A 22,505-nucleotide genomic window follows, 5' to 3' on the forward strand; every position below is an offset into this window, starting at 1 on the left:
GCCGCCGAGCTGAGGCCTGAGAGGATCGCTGACTGCATCCAAGATGGCGGCCAAGCGGTGTTTTTATGCGGCGGGCGGGCGGAGTGGGTGGGGGGGGGGGGGAGGGGGCGGGAGCGGATGTCACGTGACCTGTCCGCCCGCCATCTTGGAAATGGTCCAAAGCTTCTTCTGTTACCATGGCGATGGCATCCTTGGCCTCCACTGCTGTATCCTCTCTCTCTCCCCCATCCCGGCTGCTGCGTCTCCTGTCTCTCTTCCACCCAGAACCCACTGCCTCGCACACGACCACGACCTTTCCTGATCAAGATGCCGTACGTCATTCGTGGTCGGGCATTCAGCACCTCCGCCCCCCCCCCCGCACGCTCTGGAACTCTATCCCTCCGCCTCACCCCCTCTCTTGCCCTCTTCAAGTCTTGTCTGAAGACCTTCCTCTTTGACCATGCCTTCGGTCACCCTCCCCACCCCTACCCGCCCTGACTTCGTCCCGCCTGACCCCAACACCCAGCTCAGGTCCAAAATCCCATGACTCTCCAGCGCCCCGGGACATCTTTCCGACGTGAAGGGCTCTACACAAGCGTAATTTGTTGTATATAACTACCTCTTCCGCTGGGCCTTTCTCAGCCCCCTCTTTTTCACGCGAAGGGCAGTGGAAATCTGGAACTCTCCCTTTCCCCCCCAAAAGGCTGTGGATGCTGGATTAATTCAAATTTTTAAAAAAATTGAAATCCCCAAATTCCGGATACGGGCAGTGACTGGAGAAGCTTGTTTAATAATAATAATAATAATCCTTGCATTTGATATAGTGCTTTTCACGTCCGGCGGACGTCCCAAAGCGCTTCACAGAACACACTGTAAAGAGAATTGACTGTATATTTGTGGGCGAACGCGGCAGCCAATTGCGCACAGCAATGTCCCACAAACAGTCGTAGATTGAAAATGACCAATTTATTATTGTTTTTTTTTGGAGGAACGATTATTAGGCGTTTGATTAATGGCTATGCTTATTTGATGAATGTATCTGATTTAGAATTGTATTGTCCTTGCTCAGTTGGTTGCTGGAAAGCAAGACAGGGAAACTTTGACGAGGGACACAATACCTCATGCGGGGATTGTACTTGGGAATAGGGGATGTCACACTATTCTAACCCTCTCAATGGGTTTTCCAATCCATTCTCAGTAAAGCGCATAGAAATGTGATTCCTATGCGAAAAGAGCTGCATAAATTGCAAGTTGTTCGTCTTGTTTCTGCAGTGTCGAGGCAGCAGGTCTGTGGCAGCTGCTGTTTTAAAAGAGACATTGCACATGGCGCCATGCAGCATGACATGGTCATTCACCTCAAGGCATAAATAAACAACGCTCTGAAAACACGCATCTTCAACATCCCCAGAACGAGCAAATAGTTTAACTTCTCATCCGGCACTGCACTGGACCGTCAGCCTGGACTGCAAGCTCAAAGCCCCCCCAATATGGGAATCGATCTCACATTCTTCATAACCCAATTTGGGATGAGCTCCCATCTCTCCTAGGAAAATCTGTGCAGCGTGGGTGAGTGCTCTATTTACAATGAATTAAAGAGCGGGGGTCTTGCTTGGGTGGTCACTGACAAACAGCAATTATAAATGGTTGATCACCTTGATCTTCAGTAATAACTGGGGCAAAATTAACCTTTAAAATAATTGGTTGCCTTTTTCCATTTCCTTCATTTAGTATCCAGAGCTCTCAACCCGTTGACAGTGGGTCAACAAACAGACGAAGAAGATAATTATCCACTTCCCTTCCGAGAAGTGCTAATAATCATTGCAATATGATGTCACGATATCTCAAAGGCCTCAGTTTAACATCTCCACCGAAGAATTGTGGGGACTCTGGTGAGCTTGGAATTAGGATCTGTGATGCTTTCTGCATTCGTTGAACACTCACTGTCTAGGCCCTTTGCATGAAGAATGTGGAGGGTTGGTGGGGGGGAAGAATCCCCAGATGGTGGAGGGGGGGAAATGCCTGTGGGTGTCTAAAATGTCAGAGACTTGAAGTTGCAACACGAATCTGGAGAGTAGGGGACACATTTGGGGGTGAGTGGGAAAGCAAGGGGATGTGAGCAACCGCTCGGAAAAAACGCCTCTTCTCCTCATCTGCTAGCGTGATCCCAGCGTTTAAATTAATGACTGTTTCTGCAGGAAATTATTCATAAAGATGGCAATGGACGTTTTAATTTGCTGCCGCATCGTTTATTAAACCAGGCTCCGTGACTCACCTGGCAGAGTCAAGGCCTTGCAATTTAATTGCGTGTTAATTATGCAGACCTCCCCATCGACTCCCCCACCCGAGATGTCACAGCATCAGGAAAAGACGTAAACTGTGGGGAGAGAGAGCTGCTTCCAAGGAGTATATATAACGCGCGCACACAACATGCTGCATGAGAGAGAACTGGAGACAGAGCACAGAAAGCGGGAGAGAGCGAACTCACCTGCCAGCAACACCCAGACACTCCCTCACTACCCCGATCCAGGTGAGATAAAATTTATTTCCTTCTTTCCTTTCTTCCGATGTCTCAGTGCATTCTGTCAGTGTTTGAGTCTGATTGCAGTCGCCTCTCTTTAGTTTTGCAGCAATGTGTCTAAAGTGCTGGGTCGTGCCTGTACTGGCTGCTCTATTCCTTCCGCAGGGCTCCCCAAAAGCAGTCCCCCTGGATGCACTTAAACAGGTAAGTCACGGCAAGATTTCTGCCTTTCTGTGTTCCATATTTCCACACGTGTACCTATTCCTTCCCTCCTTCATTTCCTTCTGTTTCCTTTTTTATACTTCCATGTTCCAATTTAAATTCAGATGTGGAGCAATGCCTTTCACTAATCGCCAGCCACGTGCATTCGCCCACAAAACACACAGTCATTACACTTTACACAAACCCAGTGAAGCCGGTTTAAGTTCTTGATGTTATAACAACAACAACAAATTATGTTACACTCACGTTGGAAGAATGTCCCAAGGCGCTGGACATGAAGGATTTGCTTTCGAGCTAGGGGTTGGGATCACGAAGGATGGAGAACGGGGAGGGTAGGGGTAAGAGGGGGAATAAAGACACGGTCGAAGACAAAGGTCTCGAGGTGGGCTTTGAAGGAGGCAAGAGAGAGGCAAAGAGACTGGGATGGAATTCCAATGGGTGGGGGAAGAAAGGATGAATGCAGAATGTTTCTGATGGTGGGTGGGCAGAGCAGGGGACATGGAACAGGCCTGATGCTGTATTAAATACAGGGATTAGTATTATTCTCTTGTTCTGCAGCTGGTGGAGTTAGTGGTTGCTGAGGAGGTCCTGGGTGGGATATCTCCTGCAGGAAGGGTCGAGTCAGACAGCTTGGGTTTCGTGGAAGAATTGGACTCCTCGATGGAAGACGGATTGAAGATCGGAATGGAGCAGAAGAGGAGTTTCCCCAACTTTGGTCTGCCTCTTGACAACCTGTCTGTGTGGCAAGCCAGAAACAAACAGAGGTAACTGTGACTTTGCCGTGCTTAACCCTTTCCCACCCTACACTCTTTCTGAGAACTTACCCTCAACAGGACCTTTCACATGGGCAGTGTGTAACATTTTACATGGCATTCATAAAGTAAACCAGAACCGTAATTTAGAATGGAGCCAGTACAGCAGAACAAGAGGATGCAGGTTTAGAGTTGCAAAGGGACAATTTCAGTTCAAGCAGTAGGAAGTTTTTCTTTATCCAGTGACAAATCAACAACTGGATAATCAACGTTGCTGGGAAGGGTGGTTGAGACCCGGACACTGGGACTCATTTAAAGAATAGCTTAGGGTGGGTGTGCTAGAAGGATGAGATCAGATGGGTTGAAGAGACGGGTGGAGGGGAAAGAATTGGTGGGAAAGCTCCCAGAGAAAAAATAGCCTCTTATTACAATTCCGATGAATGTTCTTCCCAAATTTGTTTCTGCAGAAGCTTCCCGCAGATTCCCAAGCCGCGGTTTTCCGCGCCTCTGGACAGAATAGGGAGTTCCCGGCTCTCCTCCCAACGCCTCGCCTAATGCCAAGTGCCGCCCGGGGTGACCCTCCTTGAGACGTAAGAGAAACGAAGATGTGTTGTGAAGATTTCTCTGTGACTGGAACTCGCTCGGGCAAGTAGCTGGGGGATGGGGATGGGATGGGGGTTGGGGGATGAGGAGGAGACAGCCCGGTCGGTGTGCACCAGCAGTTGTGTGTTGTCTGTTGTTGCATTCTCTCTGTCTGCGTGCAGGGTTTTGTTGTGTTATTTACTGCAAGAGAGAGAGGCCTGAAAGGAACTGCGTTTATGTGTTTGCAAGATAATAAATATTGGGGGGAAGGGTTGGCGGAGGGTGGGGGAGGGGTGAGTGCGCATGAGTATGGGACGTGACTTTGTGTTCTGCATCGGTTTCTGTGCCAACCGGGCAAGATTGGTTGCCACGGTGACTGTCTCCATGTTGGATACCCCCTCTCTTCTCCCCTCCTCTACACATACTGTTCACCTGTTCACCTGTTCAAAGTCACAGCATGAAGGTGATTTCAGTGGCTTCATTAAAAAAAGCATAATTGTTTTTATTTGGGGGAGATTGTGGACTTGACTGTTCCCTTCAAAGGAGCTGTGGTGCTGGAGGAATAAAGGTCTCTTTCAAAGCATCTCTCGTGCCTTGTTTCACTGGTGATGCCTGTGGCTGGAGGGCATAAACTTAAGATCATCAACAAAAGGGAGAGCGGGGGGTAGTCAGGGGGAATGCTTATTATTACAAACAGAGGATTATCCGGAGATGGAATGACCTACTCCGGTGAACATTAATGATCCCGTGGCGCTATTGGAACAGATACCATCCGTGTGATGATAATGATAGTCCTTACATTTGATATTGTGCCTCATCATTTTGTTGAGACATCTTCACAGAATATACTGTAAAATGGAGTGACTCTATATTTTGTGGATGAAATGTGGCAGACAACAACAACAACACGATTGCATTTATAGAGCGCCTTTCACTTCGGGAGGATTGCACACAGCAGTGTCCCACAAACAGTCGTGGATTGAGGGACCAAATTTCATCAGGGTCAGGTGGGGGGAAAGGAGGGAAGAGAGGGGAATAGATTCCATGGGGAGAGGAGAAGGGAAAGGCCTGACAGGGGCACGAGTAGAAATAATTTTCCGTTTGAACATAAACCACCAAAAGTGTTTTGCAAAACATACAGGGATTTTATTGGTAAGATTGAAACAGAAAAATTAGCAAACACTTTGCCATTATTCTTTAATGCTGCTGCCTTTACTCAGTTCAGGAACACATATACTGTATCTTCCAACAGGGCACAAAATAGTAACCGCTCCCTGGGTGGAGGGGGGGAGGTGGGCGCGCAGGAGCACCAGGTGCTCCTCAAACGCAGTATTTCCAGAAACACTCAGAGAAATTGTTGCATTTTCTATATTGTCTCTCCTCCAATCCCATCGGGAAGCTGACCTCGGACCACTGAGATCTCCTCCCGTCCAGGATCTGTAGAGAGAGAGAGGGAAATCACATCAGTGTCAACTGCTGTTCAATGCATCTTCTCCGCTCGGTATAAGAGCAAACGACAATAACAACAGCAGCTTGAGTGAGTGAGTGAGTGTGTGTGTGGTGGGGGGGTAGTGGCAGGAGGGGGGAGCGGAGGCTGGGGGTAGTAGGGGCTGGGATCCTTTTATATTCACCTGAATCACATCTTCACAAATTTCCCCAGGTCTGGAAAGGGCACACCCTGCTTATCTAATTTCAGAGAGAACTGGGCACAGGTTGGCAAAAGCCAAAGCTTGAGGGAATCTCAGAGTGTGTGAAGGGGCACTTGCTGGAGCTTAATCAGCTAAAACCGCTCGGTTTGTTTTGAGAGCAATGTCCAGGAAGCTTCCTGCTGCTTGTGGACTTGTTAGGGCTTTGGTTTGCAGGGTTAACAGCCACACATCTTACAAACAATGAGTCAAATAAATTTGAGTGGGGGCTTTTTTGTGGTGGGGTGAGGGTGTAAATTTAGATCTGAAGAGAGGTCTCGGAGTGTCGGGGTGGTGGGGTGTGGATTTGACCTGTGTATTATAATTATATTATTATTAGAAATATAATTAGCGCCTTGGGACATCCTCCCGATGTGAAAGGCGCTATATAAATGTAATCTTGTTGTTGTTGTTGTGTACATTCACCTCAATGAGATTTCCAGTCGGGGAGAAACTCTTCCACTTCACACCTGCTGAAAGCAGAGAAAATCAGAGAACCAAACTCAGTGAGAGTCTGGAAGCCGGAGGAGACAACAGCCCTTTGACCACAGACATCTGTGGATTCCTACAACGTAGGTTAGAGCACTCGCCTCGCAAGCGAGAGGACCTGGATTCAATTTCCAACCGGGAATTGGGAAACCTTAGGCATTATTCCTTACTCCACACGTCTCTGTTTACCTCTGCAATAAGTGGTGTTCCGGCGGTAATAATCCCTCCAAAAATAATTAAATAATCATTAAATCGTCTCCCACAAAGTACACAGTCAATCCACTTTACAATGTATTCTGTGAAGTGCTTTGAGACGTCTCGAAAAACAGGGTACCAATGCAAGGATTATTATATTATTATCACAGGAGATGAAGGATTGAGTCTGAGGTGCAAATAATACAATAATATTCCAATAATATTCCATTGTAACAAAAGTGGGGTAAAGATTCTTCTTGTTAAGGTATAAGCACAATGCCCGTGGGTGGCCAGTAGGTGGCAGTCTTCACATAAACCAGGTTCATTCACATCAATAATTGACCCAACTTCACCCTCAAATAATAGAACAAAGTATGGGGTTGGGGGGGGGGGAGTCTATGAAACCTACCGCTCTTGTGGTGACGTTTAGCTTCTTCTCCGGTTCTCGTCAGATCCAGAAGGCTGTTCCCAAGCAGGATTGCAGGGACGCCGTGGAGGTGGTGAGAGCTCCGCATTCCATCCCTACTCAGCGTCTCCTCACCTCTACTGAAGACTGGAACGAGAGTTATGAGGGTGGGGATGCGGGTGGGGTGGGGAGAAGCTGGGAAGGGAGGAGGGAAAGAAAGATACAAGTTTTTTTTAATATAATAACAACAACTTGTATTTATATCCCGCCCTTCATGTGGGATAGCGTCTCGGACCACTTGCTTAATAGCAATAATAATCCTTGCATTTTGATAAGCTGTTCCCCTTCTCTCTCCCAACCCCACCCCACCCCTCGCACTGTCGCTCTTACCTCCTCTGCTGTATTGGGAGTCGGATACAGGAAGGCAGAGGACACCGGGGCGGCAGAACAGCAACGCACCCAACAACAGCATAAGATCATAACGAGGGGAGACAGAGAGCAGCATGCAGACCCCAAGCGCTCAGCCCATGCCTTTATATAACTGCCTTTATATAGCTGACACTCCCACCCCACCCCTCCACTACCACACCATCACCTCCTTACTCACAGGTTCAAGGTTAAAGGATAAAGCAGCTGTCTATTTATTGACGATCAAAACACTCGAAGTGCAAATGAGTTGCAAGACGTTGTTGTTTCGAAGCAAATTAATACATAAAAAAATCAAATTGACTTTTCTCTGTCAGGCGCTAGTTTAAGAGGAGATTTACTGCATGTCACCTTTGTGACGCAGGCGTGATCGAGAGGTTTTGACATGAAATATGGTTATTGTGGAATTAAAAGCCATGTGTTTCATTCTCTCCTCACCATACACACACACACTCCCTTGCTGGCTTTCTCTGCTCCTCACGATAGGTTTGGAGAAGAGGTTTGGCTCAATTGTTCCTGTACTTCCTAATACCCACTGTGCTGTCACTGACTTGGGAGTGTGGATGGACAGTGTAGAGGGAGCTTTACTCCGTCACTAACCCATGCTGTTGCTGGCACTGAACAAACTCTCTGCTGGAGTGAGTTAAACCGTGGTGACACTCTGGTTACAGTTTACTGTGGGCTCCCTTTTAAACACAACTCCTGTCTATACTACAGCAGCAATAAACATGGTTCAGGAGCTCGGGGAGGTTTTCTTTGGGATCTTCTTTATATATATAATATATATATATTGGGGATATATATTCGATCCACGACTGTTTGCGGGGACGCTGCTGTGCGCAATTGGCTGCCGCGTTTCGCCCACAAATATACGGTCAATTCACTTTACAGTCTATTCTGTGAAGCGCTTTGAGACGTCGAGAAGACATGAAAAGCGCTATATCAAATGCAAGGACTATTATTATTATTTTGTCTCTGGCAATAAAATACCCTGAAGAGAATCTATAAACCAAGCTGGAGGAAATCGAGTTTGAAACTTAAGGAGGGAATATTGACCTTTTGCTCTGCCTTGAAATCAAGGCGCCTGGGCGTGTGTGGGTTTCAGTGACATACAGGGTGTTCACAAAGTCGTGTTACACCCCCCCCACCCACCCCACCCCAATTCCCGTCCCAGCTGGTGTTTTTTCTTACAACTAATTAGTATTTTCTGTTCAGGGTCCGGCGCAGACCCGACCTGGGACATCTCCTGACGTGAAAGGCTCCTTACAAATGTCATTTGTGGAGTCCTGTAACTCAGTGGTTAGAGCACTCGCTTTGCAAGTGAGAGACCTGAGTTCAATTCCCGGCAGAGGGCGAAACCTTGGGCAAGTTTCCTTACTCCACACAGAGCCTAATAATAATCCCTCCAAAACAAAAAACAATAATAAATTGGTCATTTTCAACCCACGACTGTTTGTGGGACATTGCTGTGCGCAATTGGCTGCCGCGTTCGCCCACAAATATACAGTCAATTCACTTTACAGTGTGTTCTGTGAAGCGCTTTGGGACGTCCTCCTGACGTGAAAAGCGCTATATCAAATGCAAGGATTATTATTATTATTATTATTATTATTTGTATTGTGATTTTTGTTACGGTAACAACCACTCTTCAATCCCACTGTCTCGCCTGCAGTGAACGCAAACAGCCACCGGGCGGCAGTGTGTCAGCCCCAAGAAACCACGAGAACTTTTCAATCTTTCACAGTAAAAATAAATAATAATAAGTAAAAAAGGGAATCTGATGCAATCAGGAGAGGAGAGAGGGAGCGCAGTGCTGGGGGGGGGTGGAGCGATGCATCGTCAGAGGCGCCGTCCTTCAGACGAGACGTTAAACCAAGTTCCCGTCTGCGCCCGTTCAGTTAAAGATTCGGCGATGCTGTTGGGAAAAGAGGAGGCAAATTTTCTCTCCCGGTGTCCTGGCCGACAATCCCCCAGATAGATCACCTGTTCACTTTAAGGCTGTGTGTGTGGGGGGGTGGGGGGGGGGTGGAGTTGAGGTACAGATCAGCCATGATTTAATAGAATGGCGGAACAGGCTCGAGGGGCTGAATAGCCCAGGCCTGTTCCTACATTCCTATGATCTCTGACTGTATCAAATGCGAGAGTTATTATTATTCATCGTCTTGTCTACTGTTTCTTCCCGCCACCCCCAACCCCCCCCCCCCCCTCCCTTCCCTCTCCCCCATTAACTCACTTTGCATGTCAGACAACATGCCTGAGGTCGGGAGTTTATTTGTTCTGCTTGTGGGAATTTCTGTGCTATTTTAGCAGCGTTCCAAGCGCTCCAAATTGCATCCTGTGGGAGGGAAGGGAAAGGACGGAGGAAGGAGCGATTCCCTTGCGGCAGTGTTCCGGCACATTCCGGATGAAGCGGAGTGGTTATAATGGGAGAAGTTGATTTCCTCCGCTGGACACGTTGCTCAGCCTCAAGGGGGTTCGAGCCATGATCCCAGCAACTCCCGTTACACACCCTGAGACGACAAATCCCATCCTTCACGTGTGTGTGTGTGTGTGTGTGTGTGTGCGCGTGCGCGTGTGTCAGTAGCATGTTCGAGTGTGGAGACGGGGGAGAGGGTTGAGGGAAGAGACATCACATGTGAGCCTCGATCCTGCACTCAGCCGATGTGTGTCCACACGGCGCTTAATAACACGCACACATGTACACATACAAGCACAAACACATGCTCACATGCAAGCACACACACATGTGTAGGCTGCCTAGGGAGACGGTGTAAGCAGGAAGTGTCGATTCTTTTAAGAACAAAGTAAATGGATTTCTGTTCGGAAACAATATCTCGGGCGGGATACCGTATATAGTTTAGTTGATGTGCAACTGACTGGATGGACCTTGGTCCTCTTTCGGCCTCAGCAAAATTTCTTATGTTTTTATCCACATGCCCACAAACATAGGCACGCGCACACGTACTTTTAAGAGATTTTTTAATTTCCGCCAGACATTCAACAACAACAACTTGCATTTACATAGGTCCCCTCATGCAGGGTAGAGCCCCACAGCGCTTGAGAGTGGAGGAGCACGACCCCGAGCCTGTGTGGGGGGGGGGGGGGGGGAGAAGGGGGGAAATGACCAAAGGGAGGTGGTCGAAGAGGAATGTCTTCGTTGACCAGCTCTCTGTAAACCTGGCCGCTCACCCACATACCACACGGGATGGTTGCCAGTGGGTGACAAAAAGGCTTTTGTGTGCCAGGGTTTGGCTCGCGATCCACACATACACACACCCACCCCCCACACACAAACACCCCCCACATACACACAAATACCCCCCACACACATACACACACACACACAAATACCCCCCCACACACACACATACACACACACACACAAATACCCCCCCCCACACACACATACACACACACACACACACAGCCAGCTGTTGGAATTAGAGGTGGAGCCAAACACACACACACACACACAGAAAAAAACAGCATAAAGAGAGAACGAGCGAATAAAGAGAAGGGAGAGAAAAGAAGGGGGGAATAAACTGAGAGAGAATAAGGCACTCAACAGCCAATGCAGTAGAGGGAGAGAATTAAGGGGAAAGTGAGTTGGAGAGATAGATAGAGGCAGCAGCTCTCTGAGAGAGTTCTGGACACTTTTTTTTGTCCACATTGTTCCACAAGTTACGACAAACTTTGGTGAGAAGCTGTGGAGTGGGGGAGACAGGGGCTGGAGTGAGACCATTTATTTCACTTTGTTCAGCTTTTTAATATAAAAAAATGCATGTTTGTGTTTGTGTTGTGGCTGTTGCATGTTTTTTGTGTCTTATTAACTTTCCTAACTTTTTTCTGACTTGGAAAGTTTTGCTCTTCTCTCTCTCTCTCTCCCCCTCTCTCTCTCAGGCTGTTCCCCCAACACAGTGAGATTCTCTCTGTCTCTCTCTCTGTCTCGTTTTTTTTAAACTTATTTTTTGAGTGGTTAAAAACGTTTTGGGGCAGTTTTGGGTGTTTTGGGGGTGAATGGCTGGGACAGACTTTTCCCATTGTCTGAATCCCGTGTCTCTGTTCCTTTGTATGTGTGTGTCTCTGTATCTGTATCTGTGTGTGTGTGTGTCTCTGTATCTGTGTCTCTGTATCTGTGTGTGTGTGTCTCTGTATCTGTGTATCTGTATCTGTGTGTGTGTGTGTCTCTATTTGTATCTGTGTGTGTGTGTCTCTGTATCTGTATCTGTGTCTCTGTATCTGTGTGTGTGTGTCTCTGTATCTGTGTATCTGTATCTGTGTGTGTGTGTGTCTCTATTTGTATCTGTGTGTGTGTGTCTCTGTATCTGTGTCTCTGTATCTGTGTGTGTGTGACTTTGTATCTGTATCTCTGTGTGTGTGTGTGTGTCTGTATATGTGTCTGTAACTCTGTGTGTGTGTGTCTTTGTATCTGTATCCGTGTGTGTGTGTGTCCATATCTGTCTGTATCTCTGTATGTATCTGTGTCTGTATCTGTGTGTGTCTGTATCTGTGTCTGTATGTGTGTGTCTTTGTATCTGTGTCTGTATCTCTGTGTGTGTGTGTGTGTGTATTTGTATCTGTGTATGTGTGTATGCATATATATATATGCGTGTATGTGTTTGTATCTACCTGTGTATGTTTGTGCCTGTGTGTCTGTCTGTGTGTTTGTTTGTGTCTCTCTGTGTGTGTGTATATGTTTGTGTGTTCAAGTGCTCTGGGAGGCTACCCTGCCTGAGGGGTGCTATATAAATGCAAGTTGTTGTTGTTGTGTTTGTGTGTGTTTACGTGTGTGTGTAATCGGTGTGTTGGTGCCTGAAAGGAGAGCAAGTAATGTGTAATGAATTGCACTGATTAATGACATTGAATCCCATCAGCAAATTTTTCAGGAGTTTTTAAATTCAGATTTTTTTTTTGTTGGAGTCCCAGCAGGGCTCAGGTCCCGATCCCCGCTTTAAACCTTCCTCCCGCTGCATTTTTATTTCATATTATTTTCCTTTTCTTCCAGAGTTGCTCGGAGCATGTGCGCCGAGGTTTGACGCGAGAGCAATGGCTGAGATCGCGATCGATCAGTCCCGACTGCCGCGGGTTCAGGAGGGTAAGATACAGGAAACGTTCAGCCCCGTGGGGGGAGTGCGGGGGTCATGATATTCTCAAGAACTTTCTCTTCGACTGCGCCTTGGGTCATCTTCCACCACCTGCCCCCCCGTCCCAAATACCCACACCTCTCTTGACTGCAGACCGCAGCTCGGGGCATCCTCCTGAGGCGAAGGGCACTGCGTAAATGCAATTTGTTGTTGTTGTGTTCCTATCACTGTTACCCTCAGCCCCCACCCGAAACCTCATCCCGGCGCTCTCTTCCGTGTCCCTTAATCTTTTTGCGGCTCTGTTGCTTATCCAGTTTCCATCTGAACGATTCAAGCTGCCAGCCTGCAGTCCAAGTCTCTGAGTCAGACAGATGGTTGTGGGTTCGAGCCCCACTGATTCTCCAGCGCAGTGCTGGGGGGAGAGAGTGGGGGGAGCACTGAATTGGGTGAATTATTAAACCCAGGTCCTATCTGTGCCTCTCTAGCTCACAGTGGTCAGTCTCTAACTGTGAAGGAACTGCTCTGTCTCTTTGTCTCTGTCTCTCATTCCTTCTCTCCTTGTCTCTCCCTCACACCCCCTCGATTTTTTTCCCTCCCCCTCTATTAGGATGTGGGCAGTGTGTAATGTCTGCTTGCAAGCCACAAATTGTCGGCTGGGCACGAGTGTGACTAAATTTCCTGGTTTCCTCACAACCTCTATTTAGAAGTGTCCATCACCGCAGTGGAGGATGGAGCTGAGCCGTGCTCCACCCCAGGGATTACTTTCATGGCTCCACAACGTTTTTGACACAACAAAATCCCCCCACCCCCCTGCCCTCCACACTAGGCATTCCGTGGAAACAGGAGGAGGCCATTCAGCCCCTCGAGACCTGTTCCGACATTCTATAAAATCATGGCTGATCTGTACCTCAAGCGCTCTGGGAGGCTCCCATGCATGAGAGGCGCTATATAAATGCAAGTTGTTGTTATTTATTGCTTGCCATCTGCCTCCCCCTCCCTTTGGTTAAGTCAGAGTCTTCTTTGGGGTGGGTGGGGGGAAGCAGAAGGATAAATTGGCTTGGTGATGCTCTGGGTGTTATGTGGTCTGACCCCTGAACGTGTCTTCTCTCTCTCTCTCTCGTGTGTGTACAGTGTGCCGGGGATTCGCGTTGCTGGAGGATGGAGCCCTGGCCCACAGTCTCCAGGAGCAGGAGAGTAAGTGAGGACCCACCTAAACCCCCCACCCCACCCCCCCACCACTCTGGTCTCAGCCACTTTGGGGGCCTGTGTGACGCAGACCGTAAGCGCTCTGTCACGTAGCGTAGCGGTTAGAGCACTTACCTCGCATGCAAGAGGATCCGGGTGCGATTCCCGGGCAGCGCAAATTCTTAGGTAAGTTTCCTTACTCCACACGCCTCTGCATACCTAGCAGTATGCACGCACCCAGCCAGTAAACGCGGGTCCCCACGTACGAACTCGGGCAGTGACTGTCGGTGCCGTGTTGCTGTTGCAGTTGAACAACATTACGCCTCCAACGTCCAGAAGAGCCAGCTGGTGCGGCAGGACGTGCGAGTGGCCAAGATCCTACAGGACCAGGAGGAGCGCCAGGCACGGAGTCACAGCCGCGAGGAGCAGAGCAGGCAGGTCCCACTCCCCGGGGGGTGTGCGTGTGAGTAGGGTGGGTTGTTAAGCGCCCCCACCCCCCCCTATGCTCCCCTCCCTGCGACTTGAAAGACCTTCCTTTTCGACCTTGCTTATGGCCACCCCCTCCCTTCCACACACACGCAAACCCCCACCTGGCTCCCGTACGCTGCCCCATCTGAATGCCGCTGTGTAAATGCTATTTGTTTTTGACGCTGTGTCTGGGGGAGTGGTGGGGTTTGACACTGCGTTGGGGGTGGTGGTTGGGCTGTGCCGGGGAGTGGGGGGGGAAGCTGGTAGGGGGGCGTTTGATGCTGTTTCTGAGTTGGTTTGATGGTGTGCTGGGGGGGGAGGCTTGGGGTTGTGTTTGAGGGGGTAAATGGGGCATGTGCTTGTTTGAGGGGGTGATGGTGGGGGGACAATGGGGGTGGGGTGGGTGGGGAGACTGACGCTGTGTACTGAGGCGGGATGGTGTTGTGTGTGTGCGCAGGGAGGAGCAGGACTCTCAGTATGCCCGGGCCGTGCAGGAGGAGATTCACAGCCGAGCAACTGAGCGGCATCGGCGGGAGGAGGAGGACAAGGTAGGGCTGTGGAGGGTGTTGGTGGGGGGGGTGTGTCTCTCTCTCTCTCTCTCCTCACCACCCTCTCTCATCTCTGCCAACTCTGTCTGAAACGTCTCATTAAAACCAGATCAACCATTTCTCTAATGAGCTCCCCCCCACAGTGACTAGCAGATGTGGAGAAATATCACTGTGTCGAGTTGGGTTTGGTTGAGGGCCGGTCTGAGCCCTGGGATGTCTCCCAGCAAGTGAGGTGAAGTGCCTTCCCACCCCCTACCTTCTCCTCCCACCCCCACCCACCACACCGATTCCTGTGGCTGGCAGTAAATATGAGAGCTGAGTGTGGGGGGGGGGAAACGGATAAGAGGAAGGCGAAAGCTAAGCACGGTGCCAGCCTGCAAAAGGTTGCTCGGAAAAATACCCATCTTTTTGCCAAGAACAATCTGGGCTGATCCACCGTTTCCATCGAGTGCAGACAACACGCCAGTCTGTTTATATATAACACCCGCTCCAGGGCAGGTTCCTGCAGACTCCCAGCCCCGGCCAACAGCTCACACTGAGGCAAACTCTCATCATCATAATAAGCCACGTGTTTGACACTGTGTGAGAGAGAAAAAGACGGAGCGAGCGAGACAGGGGAGGGGGAGAGAGAGAGACTGAGAAAGCCCTGCAGTGTCAGAGATGTTGTCCTTTGAGACCATCTGGGCTCCATGTCCAATGCAGGGGGGCAGGCAGGCGTGTGCACTTGCGGGCGTATGTGTGTGAGCGCGTGTCTGTGCGCGTGTTCCTGTGCAGGTCTGAGTGACCACGGGTTTCTCCCACCTCCTTCCCCCCCACTTCGGATTAATTACAGATGTTAAATGCGTGGCTAGACCTGGCAGAGCCCTCACGGTGCCTGACACCAGGTGCGTGTGTGTGGAGGGGGGGAGGCAAGGGATTTAATTGTCTTGGCTCCTTTACGAGCTGGTTTTACTGCAGATGAGACGTGCGGCTGAGTCTGATTTATGGCTCGACAGTCAAGACAGAGACGGGCAGGTCTGAGACGCTCACACAGTGCAATGTGAGACAAGGTTTCACAGTTACGCTGACTTTGGCTGTTTCAACTCCCTGACCAGACAGTCCTGGATAGTGCAGCATCTTCTCCATCTCTCCTGTTTTCCTTTTTCTATTTTTTTTCTTTTTCTCTCTCTCGATTCCTCTCTTTATTTCTTTTTCTCTCTCTCTCTCTTTCTCTCACATACCATCGAAGGGCGATGGCTGTAACCTTCTCACTTTGAAGTACGTACCCTCCCAGCTGGTAAACGTGCCTCTGATTACAGAAAATGTGCAAAACAGCCTGAGACTGAGTTAAAAAAACAGCAAACTGTTCTGATAATTAATATTAGGGGAAAAAAAACACACACGCAGACAGTGGCTTTAATGAGCTGCAGGTTGAGGCTGAGTGTGAGGGGTCTATGGAATCAGTAGGGGAGATGGTTAGTGGCACAAGGTACTGGTTGGGGGGAGACTGACCCCCCTATCCAACCCGCTCTGATCACGCACACCCCAGAGCTCAGAATGCTCTGGGGCTCTACCCTGCATGGAGGGCGCTATATAAATGCAAGTTGTGGTTGTTGGTTTCCTCTGTGGATTCACAGCAGCTCAGACCAAAGGGTATGGGGGCGAGGGGGCTAAGGGAACGATGGGGGAGGGAGGGGTAAGGGAGAGAGAGAGACAGACACAGAGAGAGAGAGAGAGAGAGAGAAAAACGAAGGGGGAAAATTTATCCCATCAGCCTGAGCTGGATTAAGCCTCGCTCCCCAGCAAGTGGGTGCCGTTTGGTGGTTTGAGCCCAGGCAGCTGGTGACACAGACACGGGAAAGTCGCGCACTTTACAAAGGAGTTAATTAATTTTTTTTCCTCCCACTTTCGTCCTGCCACTCCCAAACTCTCCGTCTCTGGTCTAATATTACCGCACAGCCCGGGGCTCAGTCCAGCCTGCCCTACCGCAACTCACTAAACACAGTTAATATTCCGTTCCAAAACAAAGACATGTGAGACGACTGATTTAGACGTCTCAAAGCGCTTCACAAGATACACTTGTCAAGCGGATTCACTCTATATTTTGTGGGCAAAACAAGGCAGCCAGTTGGGCACAGCAGAGTATCCCACAAAGAGTGGTGGATCAAGTGACGAATTTGATTTCATCGTTGGCCAGGACACCGGAGAGAAACTCCCTTCTCTTTCCGATTGGGAAAAATTCCATTTGAATGAGTAGTGTCACAACGTCCACCTGAACAGACAAACAGCGCTGTGTTCGCGCTGACAGGGTGCGCCAAGCTTGGCCGCGAGCTCAAACATCGCAGTTCCGCCTGCACGACTGCACAGACTGCACAGACTGCACATCTGCACAGACTGCACATCTGCTCACCACTGTACCATCGCACTAACCCTCCTCGCTGGGGGCAGGAACAACAAATGCCCAACAAATCCCAACAAATCCCCCACCCCACCCCCCCAAATAAAATTGGTCACTCGCTCCACGGCCGTCTGTGGGACACTGCCGCGCGCACCAGCTGCCGCGTTTCGCCCGCGAGGTGCACGTGTCAACCCCCTTTACGGCATATTCTGCGAAGGGCTGCGCGACGTCTCGGCGCCGCGGTCGGGGGCGGCTTCGGACCTCCGGGATTCTGATTGTGTGCTCTGCGTTGCTGGAGTGTGACCGGCGAAGGCTGTGGAGCGTTGGCGCCCTCCTGTGGGCAACCGCGCAGAGAGCGACGAGCTGCCCTGTCTCGCTCGGGCAGCTTCCCGGCACGGCTACCGAGCGGAGGCTCGTGTCCCACCAAAACACTAAGGGGGTGGGGGGAGGGGGGGAAGTTGCACTGTAACTCTCCGCCAACTCTCCTCTGTCTGTCCGTCTCGGTAACGAGTGACTAATTTCACGCCTCGCAATTGCAGGAAATAGCCCGCAGACTCCAGGAAGAGGAGGAGCTGCGGAGGCGGGAGGAGGAGGGGCAGGAGGATGCCCTGCCCCCGCCCGCCGAGGAGGTTCACAGTGAGCTCGGGGGCGGGGCAGGTGAGCGGTGGGGCGGGGTATGCAGGAGATGGGGTGGGGCAAGCCGGGAGGGGGTGGGTGGGGGGGGCGCGGGGACTGGGAAGGTGAGCGGGGGAGCGGGGCAAGTGAGAAGGGGGCGAGGTAGGTGGCAGAGATGGGGGCGGGGCAAGCAGGGGCGGGGCAAGTCAGTGTGGGGGTGTATGGGAGGTGGACTTGCTCAGTGTGTTTGGGCTACAGTGACCGATGACCTGTTTCTCTGGTGGGCAGGGATCGGGGCGTGGTCTCTGGAGAGGGGCACAGCCAGACTCGGGATCCGGGACCCTCAGCACGGGGAGCAGCTGCCGGAGACGGAGGGGCTGCGGGGGGACGAGGAGCTGGCCAGGCACTTACAGCAGGAGGAGGAGACACGGCTCGAACAAATGGTCCGTCCGCAAAACCTTCCGCCCCCACCCCCCCCCACCCCCCCAGGACGAGAGCATGACTGATCGACGGGCGCGGTGGGATTGTTCGCTGTGGGGCATGTAATTTCCGCCTCTCATTCCCAACCCACATCCACGTTTCGCCTACAAAATGCACGGTCACTCCACTTTATATTATATTCTGCGAAGCGCTTTGAGACGTCTCAACGACGTGATAAGGGGCCGCATCAAATGCAAGGAATATTATTATTATTATGGTTGTAACTGTGTAACTAATTGCCTTTTACAGCAATCACAGAGTCAGAAGAGCCGGGAAGAAGATTTCCGAGTGGCACAAGTGGCCCAGGACGAGGTAACGTGTGGCTGGACAGGACGAGTGTGTAGGGTGGGGTGGGGTGGGGGGATGTTGTCGTGACTGTGGTGACCGATGGCTGGCCTCTGCTGCAGGAGATTGCTCGCTTTATCCAGCGTCAGGAGCTGAAAGCTCAGAAACAGGCGGAGGAGGCCGGCACCGACTACGAGAGGACCTGCCATCGCGACGGAGTCCGGGAGAAACGGGTGAGAGGCCAGGGTGGGGGGGAGGGGAGAGGTGGGGGCTGAGGGAAGGCCGGTGTGGGGGGAGAGGCTGTGGGAGGGGTGGCTGGGAGAGGCTGTACATAAGAATTGCTAGACAAGAGAAGACCAAAGTCCATCCAGTCCACCTTCCACCATCGTAGCAGAGTGAAAGCTTGCCGGACAGTGATATCAATGGCAAGCTCTGTGGTTTCAGCTGGTTAGACTCGAGCAGTTACCCCAACGCATGCTCTGGGTTCCCCCCCAAGCCTTGGTTCTTGCCAACCTGCGCTTAAGACTTTCCAGAATTAGGTAAGCAAGGATGCCACAATCTATCTCTGGGATTTCCGTGTCTAGGTGGGATACTCTTAAGCACGGTGATGGGTTTCCGCATGTGTCTGGCCGACCCCCAGATAAAAAAAAATCCTGACAGTCTTATGCATGTGTCGTGACCCAAACTATATATTGTACTGGACGTTAGGAGACGAGGAGGGTTTGAACATCGAAGGTTGTGTTTTCCTTTGCAGAGCAGCAGGGCAGGGGGCCGGGGGGAGAGGCTGAGATCCGTAGGGATGGCGAGTGGTGAGTGGACACGCCCAAGAGAGGACACGTCCATGGAGCACGTGCGGAAAGCCAGGTGGGTCCAGCGGATCTGGAACTCTCCCCCTCCCCCAAAAGGCTGTGGATTATGGGTTGGATCCATTCAAATTTTCCAGACCGAGGTGCATAGATGTTTGTTAGGTCATGGGTATCAAGGGATTGGGGGCAACGGTGGATCATTGGACTTGAGGTACAGATCAGCCATGATCTAATAGGATGGTGGAACAGGCTCGAGGGGCTGAATGGCCTCCTCCTGTTCCTAGATGGTTCCATAGTGAACAGTGCCGATCTGCAGCCATCCTGAACTTTGGAATCTGTTCCCATTTTGCAGGCAGCTTTTCCCCAGGAACATCGCCGAGGCCCTGGATCCCACCTTCAAAACCCAAAACACAGACGTCTCCCAGCCTGAGCCACACTCTCCTCTCACACCAGGTAACAGCGCTTGCTCCGAGGGGGTGGGGGGAGAGGATGGAGGGAGGGGCAGGGGGCTGTTATTCTCTACACTTTAACCCCCAATCCACGACTGTTTGTGGGACACTGCTGTGTGCAATTGGCTGCTGCATTTCACCCACAAAATACAGTCAATTCACTTTACGACGCAATAAGGCATGCTATAATCAAACCCAAGAATTATTATTATTATTGTTGTGATATAAGCCCTGGAGATTGCTGGCTGGAGCTGTTTTGGGGGTGGGGGTGTTCAGTGTGGTGTCAGTGTGTTGCTCACAGACTTCCCCCCCCCCCCCCCCCCGCCACCTCCCTCCCCTTCTTACAGAGATGTGCGGGTCCTGCCCGGTGCCCCCCGGTGGTCTCTATGACTACATGGACGACAATTCCGAGCCTGAGTTCATCCCCCCCACCCGCCGTCCCCAGGAGAAGCTCCCGCGGCAAAAATCCAAGGACAAGAAGGAGAGCTGCAAACAGCAGTGAGCGTGCGGAGGGGGTGTGTGTGTGTGGGTGGGGGGGTTAGCGGCGGGGGGGGGTGAACGCGGGGGTAAACGGGTTGGTTGTCAGCTTTGCTTGTGTCTCACCCACTCTGTCACTTTTTTGGGGTTCATGTGATGATTATCACCCAATGCCTTATCCCGGCCGGCTCCCTCCCCACTAACATTGTTCTCCCCCACATTGTTCCCCCCTCCTCCCCTCTCACAGTACTTAACGTCCTTCCTTTTCCGTCCACCACAAATTCCTCAACAGCCGGGCCCTGATCGCTCTGGTCTCGCTATGGTGCTGCTCTTGAATTGGCCACACGGGGGCGATAGAGACCTGCCATTGCCGCCATGTTTATTCTCTGGAGTGACTGGAGATGGTTGTTACTCCCTGGGTTGGGGGTTGGGGGTTGGGGTGAAGGGGGTTGGGTTGGGAGGGGGAGGAGGAGGAGGAGCAACACAACACGGTGACCATTCTTCCTTTCACCACTTGTTACATTACCGGTCCCTGATGACCAGAGTAACTTTTTTTTCTTCTTCAGTTTTTTTTTTAAAAGTTTATATTTTGTCCAAATAGTACAAATACTATCTTTGATAAAACCCAAAGCCCCCAATCTTCAAGACTCCTCCCCTCCCCCCACCACACACACTCACTCACTCTCGCTCACTCATACACACCACAGTGGAGTTGGGGGGGGAAGAGAATAGGCATATGACAGACGGGACCACGTGGTGCCAGCCACTGGCGTGTGGAGCACGACCAGCTCTGGTCACTGGGGGCATCAGTCACAGTTCTCCCCCCACCCGACAACAGCCTGTGCCCCCCCTCTCCCCCCCCCCCCCGCCCCCAACTAAGGTCATCAGTCACAGCAACTCATGACTCATGTCGTACCTCCTTCCTCCCCATTCTGACTAATCTTCCCAGCTGAGTGGGTGGGAAGTGACCTGTGACTGTGGAGAGGGGGGGTGAGTGGGGTGAAGCCTTTGCTAGTAGTAACCTCCCACAGGCTAGTTACTGAGCTCTCGTTCCCCCTCACCCCTCCCCCTCCCTCCTCCCACACTGGCTCTGTGTGTGTGTGTAGTGTATGGGTGGGGGAGGTTTGGGGGAAGAACAGCAGCTTCTTGGGGTGACTGGTCACTGACTTCCTAAACAATGAGCTCACAAAGTGCCCGAGATTGTCAGATTTCTCAACGGGATTTCTCAACGGAGAAGTCCCATCTTGTGGGAATGACTTGTGCCCACCACTGCTCGTGGTTTCTTAATTAAGAAATCTCTTAAGAAATAGCGCATGAACAACCCCAAATAATTTTTGCTACTTAGGTTTCACTGTGCAAAAGCTGCAACCCTCCCTCCCCACCCCCCCACCACCATCACCCAACATAGTCAAGTTATCTCATGTTGAACGATCTTGAGCTACAATTGACTACGAAATACAGTCACTACACTTCACAGTGAAATCCTGCCAAGCTCTTTGAGACACTGAGCTGGGAGTGGGGTTCACAGTAATCGGTCTTGTCTCTTGCGCTGTGTGTGGATTCGGGTTTAATTGCTGGTACAACTTTATCCCCCAAATAAAACTCACTCACTTGCTTACTCACTCACTCCGTGGCTGTTTGTAGGACACTGCTGTGTGCGATTGACTGCTGCGTTTCGCAGGTAAAGTACACAGTCATACCATTTTAGAGGATGTCCTGTGAAGCGCTTTGAGACGACTCAACGACCTGATAGAGTGATACATTGAAATCAAGGATTATTATCACTATTACTTTGGGCTTGTTATGGTTTCCTCCTCCCCTTCCTCCCCCCACAGAATAACACAGCCGCAGGTTTAGAAGAATAAATTTTTATTTCATAAAAGGGCTATCTATATATAAACAGACGTCAAATAAAACAGGCAGAACAACTAGTTGTCCATGAGGACGTGTGAATCTAAAATAATAATTTAAACCAAGATAACAAAATATACAGAACAAAATAAGACAAATCAGCCTTATATCTGTGTAAAATAACAACTAACGCCTGTGTCCGGTCTGGAGTGATCAGCAAGTCGACAGGAGCAGGATTGGCAGCTCCAAATGTTTCTAATAACCCCATACAAAGACCCCCCCCACCCTCTCAATTCGCGCTGTGGATACTGCTGTACGCAATTGGCTGCCGCGTTTCGCCCACAAAATATAAAGTCAATTCACTTTACAGTATGTTCCGTGAAGCACTTTGAGACGTCCGGAGACGTGATAAGGTGCTGAATCAAATGCAAGTACTATTATTATATCATTATATTGGAGACAGTCTGGGTTTGCGCTACTATAATGTGGAGGTTTTTTGTTGTAACAATGGATCGTGACAGTGAGTCACACGCTTCTCAGTGAAAAACATCACTTAAACCTGTTTATTCTACTGTTACACAAACAAGTGAGTGTGGCTCAGTCACTCACACTCACACTGACTGGCT

General features: G+C 50.5%; 2 protein-coding genes across 3 annotated transcripts; both read left to right on the plus strand.

The window, feature by feature from the left end:
* The first annotated feature begins 1,467 nt into the window (after window positions 1-1,467).
* LOC103184228 (osteocrin-like) lies at window positions 1,468-4,636 on the plus strand. Of its 2 annotated transcripts, none has more exons than XR_006085720.1 (6): window positions 1,468-1,545; window positions 1,708-1,868; window positions 2,299-2,506; window positions 2,599-2,701; window positions 3,278-3,483; window positions 3,939-4,636. XR_006085720.1 is itself a non-coding variant. In XM_007902126.2 (6 exons), the coding sequence occupies exons 3-6, from the start codon at window positions 2,414-2,416 to the stop codon at window positions 4,024-4,026; spliced, it is 504 nt and encodes a 167-aa protein (XP_007900317.2). In that variant the 5' UTR covers window positions 1,468-1,545; window positions 1,708-1,868; window positions 2,299-2,413; the 3' UTR covers window positions 4,027-4,636. The 2 variants fall into 2 exon arrangements, 1 of the variants encoding a protein (XP_007900317.2); XM_007902126.2 differs by having other exon boundaries at window positions 2,585-2,701.
* A 6,240-nt stretch (window positions 4,637-10,876) lies between these two features.
* On the plus strand, window positions 10,877-20,085 carry ccdc187 (coiled-coil domain containing 187). The gene is made up of 12 exons (XM_042343691.1): window positions 10,877-10,986; window positions 12,260-12,349; window positions 13,470-13,532; window positions 13,831-13,957; window positions 14,449-14,539; window positions 17,456-17,573; window positions 17,820-17,974; window positions 18,261-18,323; window positions 18,419-18,529; window positions 19,051-19,160; window positions 19,455-19,555; window positions 19,899-20,085. The coding sequence occupies exons 2-12, from the start codon at window positions 12,301-12,303 to the stop codon at window positions 20,051-20,053; spliced, it is 1,143 nt and encodes a 380-aa protein (XP_042199625.1). The 5' UTR covers window positions 10,877-10,986; window positions 12,260-12,300; the 3' UTR covers window positions 20,054-20,085.
* Window positions 20,086-22,505: the final 2,420 nt, after the last annotated feature.

Source organism: Callorhinchus milii, unplaced genomic scaffold, assembly GCF_018977255.1.
Source record: "Callorhinchus milii isolate IMCB2004 unplaced genomic scaffold, IMCB_Cmil_1.0 Scaffold24, whole genome shotgun sequence".
NCBI lineage: Eukaryota > Metazoa > Chordata > Chondrichthyes > Chimaeriformes > Callorhinchidae > Callorhinchus > Callorhinchus milii.